The 6,000-nt window shown below is 42.4% G+C and overlaps 1 protein-coding gene across 1 annotated transcript in view; it reads left to right on the forward strand.

The window, feature by feature from the left end:
- The window catches only part of LOC138961711 (protein CIP2A homolog L-like), a 37,223-nt gene extending 31,604 nt beyond the window's left edge, over nt 1–5,619 (forward strand). Inside the window, exons 19-21 of the mRNA XM_070333381.1 lie at nt 343–425; nt 1,577–1,737; nt 2,930–5,619. Coding sequence (XP_070189482.1) covers nt 343–425; nt 1,577–1,737; nt 2,930–3,103 — 418 coding nt within the window. The 3' untranslated portion in view covers nt 3,104–5,619. The remainder of the gene's footprint in view (nt 1–342; nt 426–1,576; nt 1,738–2,929) is intronic.
- The last annotated feature ends 381 nt before the right edge of the window (nt 5,620–6,000 follow it).

Here is a 6,000-nt window from a genome sequence, read left to right on the forward strand (position 1 = left end):
GAGTTCTGTTTGTGATGGGGTTTGGCGGCTTTTGTCTCTCTGTATGTTCATGGATTCCTTTGCGAATGCATAACAGTTTTTATAGGGCTGAGAAATAAGCTCTAAAATTCTCAATCCTGTTTGATTGGACTTCGCCTCCAAAGGTGATTGTGGTGTTTCGGCACTCGGTTACATTTACTCTCTAGCTGTAAATTATGAGAAGTACTATAGTGCCCAATTTTGTGGACTTTCAGCGCTGCACAGTGCGTGAGATATGATTGTCTTTTTAAGCTGTACTCTTTCGCCAATGCAGCATATGCAGCACCCTACTTGTACCTAAATGTGTTTCCTGGTTTTTTTCAGAGCCAGCGAACAGCTGAAGAAGCTGGAGGACGAGAGAAAGCTGCTGGCTCGCACACTGAAGGAGAAAGAGGCCAAGCTGTTAGGTCAGTCACTGCAGTTTGTTATGCTGAGGGGGCATGGTAGCTCAGTTGGTAGAGCACTGGACTTAAGATCCTTGGGTCACAAGTTCAAACTTAGGACAGGACGGACACGGGTCAACTTTATGTGCAGACTCAGAAACGGTATCCATGTCCCATTCTGTGTCACCACAGTGACACGTAAAAGACCTTAGTCATTCTGGCATAAGTGCAGGTGGCTGGTTACACTAAACATGCACACACCTGTTGCTGCTAGCTTTCCACTGGGAGGAAGCGACCCAAATTTTCCAATGGAAATGAGATGAAATGGAAATGGAGGGTGTAAACGCTTGACCCTCAGACTGAGATATGTGTGGTTTTCAATTAGTCTGATGTCTTTACACTGACACTGCGAGGAGTAGGATGCAGGGTCAGCTTATCTTCAGGAGCCAAGATGCATACGAGTCAGAATGCTTTCGTGCCATTCTGTCCTGCCCACAAAGTAATACAGCGATCTTTTTTCGACAGACGTATTAGCTTCAGTGGTAAGTGCTTACGCCTTCCAAGTGGAAGGTCTGGGGTTCGAATCCGGTGGCAGCGCCTGGTGAGTAAATGGTGGCGTCAGATTTTGTCCAATTTCCCTGGTGAAGATATGCACAGATCTGCTGAGTTCCTGAAACCCCTTCATGTTTTATGCATGCAGTAGATCAACTATGCATGTTGAAAAGTCTGGGATCCATGTCTGAGTTTTGTGGGCCATGGAAACATGAAAGTACCAAACATGCACCACCCTCATGAACGGAGGAAGGCTGCCTTAATTGCAGGCTAGAAAACTGCAGTTTAGGTCAAAGTGACCTTTTAAAAAATTGGAGTGAAATCAGTGAACACAGAAGCAAAAAATGAATGACTTTCCTGTTTTCAGAAACAAGCAAGGCGCTGCAGACACTGACGGAGAAACAGAAACTGGATGACTTTGATGTTTTCAGAAATGAGCAAGGCGCTGCAGACACTGACGGTGAAACAGAAACTGAATGACTTTGATGTTTTCAGAAACGATCAAGGCGCTGTAGACACTGACGGTGAAACAGAAACTGAATGACTTTGATGTTTTCAGAAACGAGCAAGGCGCTGCAGACACTGACGGTGAAACAGAAACTGAATGACTTTGATGTTTTCAGAAACGAGCAAGGCGCTGCAGACACTGACGGAGAAACACAGCCGTGTGGTGAAGGACAGAGAAGAGCTGGAGCAAGAAAAAGACGCGCTGGAGAAATGCGTCGACAAACTGCGAGCAGACATCTCCTTGCTGGAACAGACCAAGAAAGAGATGCAGCAGAGGGTATGTCTGTAGTTGTGTCCCGCCTTGCAGGGCCTAGCATTGTACGCAAAACGGCGTATATATGCCAACACATTTTAATTTTTGTTGTCTTTTAAAGAAGGAATTAATCGGGAATTCCCGATTTTCAAGGATTTTTCCGTTTTTATAAGCCCAACTCACTTTTTCCAATGCTAGGCCCTGGCCTTGTCTATGATGGCTTAGTATGTTAAAAAACTTACATGTCAGTGATGATGTGTTACAGTGGAACCTCTTAATTAAGACACCACGATTTAAATTAAGACTCCCCCTTACTTTTCAGATTTTATTTCATAACATCTGTGAATTTACCCCCATTTTATTTACCCCCATTTTATTTACCCCCATTTTAAGACTATTTCCGTTTGAAGACCTGATTTTTTTAAGTTCTTAAAATGGGGGTTCCTCTGTACTGGTAGAGCGCTGCTTTATTTTTTTCTTCGTCAATCAAATTGTCGAAAGCTAGAGAATTTAAAAGGTTTGTGCTTCAAGGGGAAAGTCAGCTGCATGATTTGACTGAACTGATGACTCTTTTGAGCAGAATAGATGTCTCTTACATGCTAGATTATAGTCAAAATGACCTCTGACGTCAGAGATTTCACTTCGAAATAGAGGGTCAAAAAGACATGTCTTGGGTGGTTTTTTAATCGATATTGTATCTGTCGCATAACTAATTTTTCGGGAACCTCCCGATGTTTGAAATCCATCACGAAATTTATTTGATTTTCCCTAAAAGGAAATTTTCTAAAAATAATTTGTGAAAGCAGCCTCTTTTCTTGGGACGAAACTGGCGAAAAGATGCACTGGTTAACCGAGACCAGCCAAGTCGATGTGCGCATGTACAGAAAATAAGATGTGCTTCTTTTCGGTTTTGGCCTTCTTAAAATGCTGCCAAAAACAACAAAAAGATTAAAGAAACAAAGGCTAAAGTGAGGGTTTTATCGCAGTATGACTTTTTCAACAAGTGAGACAAGGGGGGACACCATTCCTTCTTTCTTTTGTTAAATGAATGGCAATTTTAAGCATAACACACCCGAAAAAAACATTTTTGCCACCTTCCTTTACTAAACATCTTCTGTGACCCCTGAACCCCCCCAGGAATGTCATAGTCATAAGGTTGGCAGCCATGATATCGTATCTGTGTAAGTGAAGCTTTGTGTGTGTTGTGTGTGTGCAGATGAAGTCGCTGGAGAAGCTGAACCAGGAGCAGGAGGAAGGCCTGCAGTCTTACAACAGCAAGATCCAGAACCTGGAGGTGGAAGTCAGCAAGCACGCACAGATCGCACAGCTCATCCACAGTCTCAGCTCTGGACAGAATGCGCCACCTGGCACACTGCCTGCCGCCAAATAACATTAACAACAGCAGCAGCGGCGGCAGAAAACATCTTTGGGAAGGGGAAGGAGGAGACTAGCAAGCACGCACAAACAGCAAGATTCATCCACAGCTAAGCTCAGGACAGAATGTGCCACCTTGCATTCTCTCTGTCAGTAAATAACATTAATAATAATAACTACAACAATTATGACAACGAAAGGAAGAGGGGAGGATGATAATTATGATGTGACTTAAAGCCAGCAAGGAAGTAGTGCTGGGACTAAAGTCAGCACGAACAGCACAATTTATTCAGTCTGTGCCCAGAACAGAATACTGTGCAACCTGGCATTCTCTCTGCCAATAAATTACATTTATAACTACAACAATGATGACAACCACTGGAGGGAGAAAGGGGAGGTGGATAATCATGAAGTGACCAAAGCCAACACAAACTGCAAGATTCACCAGAATGTGCCACCTGGCATTCTCCCTGCTAATAAATAACATTAATAACTACAGCAATGGCGACAAAAACGGAAATGGAAGGAGAGAGGGGAACAGAATCGGGGATCCCCACAGATTCTCTACCTTGAGAGTCCTGGGGCCCCCAACTTTAATGTATACAGTGGAACCCCCCATTTAAGACCCCTGATTTAAGACTCCCTCCCTTTTAAGACCCTGTTTTCTCAGACTTTCTGTTTACAACCTCTGAAAGTGTAAATGTACCCCCATTTTAAGACTCCCTCCTCTTTGGCTCACGTAAGTGTAGCCTATGCGATCGTAACTTTGTCTGTCTGTGCGTGCGTATGTGCGTGCGTGTGTATATCTGTGGTAGAAACTTTAACATTTCGTTATTTGAAGACGTCACATTATGACGTAAGAGGGTTAGACGTCACGCGAAGGAATTACTGAAAGTCTCGGTCATTGTTATTTTGAGCGGGCCGAGACTAGTTGGCAGTCGTGTCCCTGTAAGTAGGCTACATGCAGACAGACAGATCTAGATCTAGTGTCTCGCTTTCTTGCACAGTGTCACCTATGCTTACTGTGTGTGTATGTGTGACGGAGTGATTGAGTTTGTGTTACTGTTTGTCGATTTCTTACGTGAGCCTTGAAGGCTTCGCCTCTTGTTAAGATCTGATTTTCTCAAATTGTTGGAGGTCCTAAAAGTGAGGATCCACTGTGAAACTTAAGAGGGTCCGAAGACCAGGAAGTTCATATTCTTCCTTTCGGAAGGCACATTCTTCACTGACACAGGATCTTTGGAGCGCTCATTTCAACGTAATGCCAACTTTGGGAAGTTCTTTGAGCCCCACACAAAAACATTAGGGTCATATCTGTTGGATTAACTCTGTAAATTTGCTTCGATACAGATCTGGGAGAAGATTTTCAGAAAACAGTACCTACAGTACGCATGATTACAGAAATGTAGTGCGTCCCAGGACCTTATCTTTTCCAGTCGCGTGACCCCTTCCATCATTTTTGGCTCCCAGTACGTTTGGGATTCAGGTCCGCACAGTTTGGGGGTTCCTGAGAGTGAGAAGTGAACAGAAAGGAAGATTTGTCAGTATTTTATGATTGGATGTAGCAGTCTGTACAGTTGTAGGATTAACTAGTTGCATCAGCATTAATCGGCATTTGTTCATGTTGGAATGAAATTTATGAGTTACATTTTTTTTTTTTATCTATTTGATAAACATTTCTGTTTTGATTTGTAGCAAGAGGTGGGGAACACTGAGTTTACATGAACGTACTAAATTTTTACTGAAGCAGAAATCAAAAGAAAGAGGTGATCCATTTACTAATCAAATGAAATTGTGCATTAACAAATTATCATCTTGATATTTGTAGGGTTCACAGACTGTAAAACCTAGCCATTATTATTTGAAAGACTGGGCTTAGTTTTCAATGGAAACCTGAGTCCATGCACATAGATCAAAAAGAAAAATGTTAGATAATAATGGCTGACGATTGATGAACCTTGACGCAAGTGGAAGGATAATCTTATCTATATAAACGTCTTGGCAGATCTGTGATGTTGAGCCGATCGTTTTCACAAGAAGGAGTGTGCCTTTAATGTGTGACAGGGGAGGCTACCGCTCCTTTCACAGCAGACTCTGCACCCGAGTTATTGGCCTTTAAGTCAACACCCGTGGATTGTGGAATTCTGTTTGTGATGGGGTCTGGTGGTTTCCCATTGTCTGTATGTTCATGGAAACCTTCGGGTTTGCATAACAGTTTTTATTTTCAATCCTGTTTGCACTTCGCCTCCCGAGGTGATCGTAGTGTTTCGGCACTCGGTTACAAATGTAACTGTAGTAAAATGAATTAAATTGTGTGCAATGGAAACAGGACTGTATGGCTTGATGGACTCATCAAGTTTTGGGTTCCTACCAATGTGCTTCCAGTGAAAAGGTGTTTTTACAGTTTACTTGTTCAGCGTTTCTTTGAACTTCTCTTTGACCTAAGGGTCATTGTTACTGGCATTTACTTATGTGTATATATGTTGACAAGTTCATCTTTCTTGTTTATGAATTAAAATGTGCAATATTTTACCTGTAGAATTTTCTTTTTGTTTTCTAGAGTGTGTGGTGAGTTTGACAGATTTAAAATGGTGAGAGATTGACTGGAAAGTTTAAAGCCTCTCAAACTACAAAATCTGATTTGGCTTTTGGAAAGAAAGAAAGAATAAAAGAAAAAATAAACAGACACACATGTCATTCAAAAATCACTGACGTCTTGGTAATTCTGTAAATACTGCACTATTTATTTACATACAACATGAGTCTGATTGTGCTGATGATTGGTATGAGTAGTACTAGTGGTAAGACGCTGGCCTCCCAAGCGGGAGGTCGTGGGTTCGAATCCCGGCCGCTGCCGCCTAGTGGGGTGGAGATTTTTCTGATCTCCCAGGTCAACTTATGTGCAGACCTGCC

The sequence above is a fragment of the Littorina saxatilis genome, linkage group LG3 (genome assembly GCF_037325665.1).
Source record: "Littorina saxatilis isolate snail1 linkage group LG3, US_GU_Lsax_2.0, whole genome shotgun sequence".
Classification (NCBI taxonomy): Eukaryota; Metazoa; Mollusca; class Gastropoda; order Littorinimorpha; family Littorinidae; genus Littorina; species Littorina saxatilis.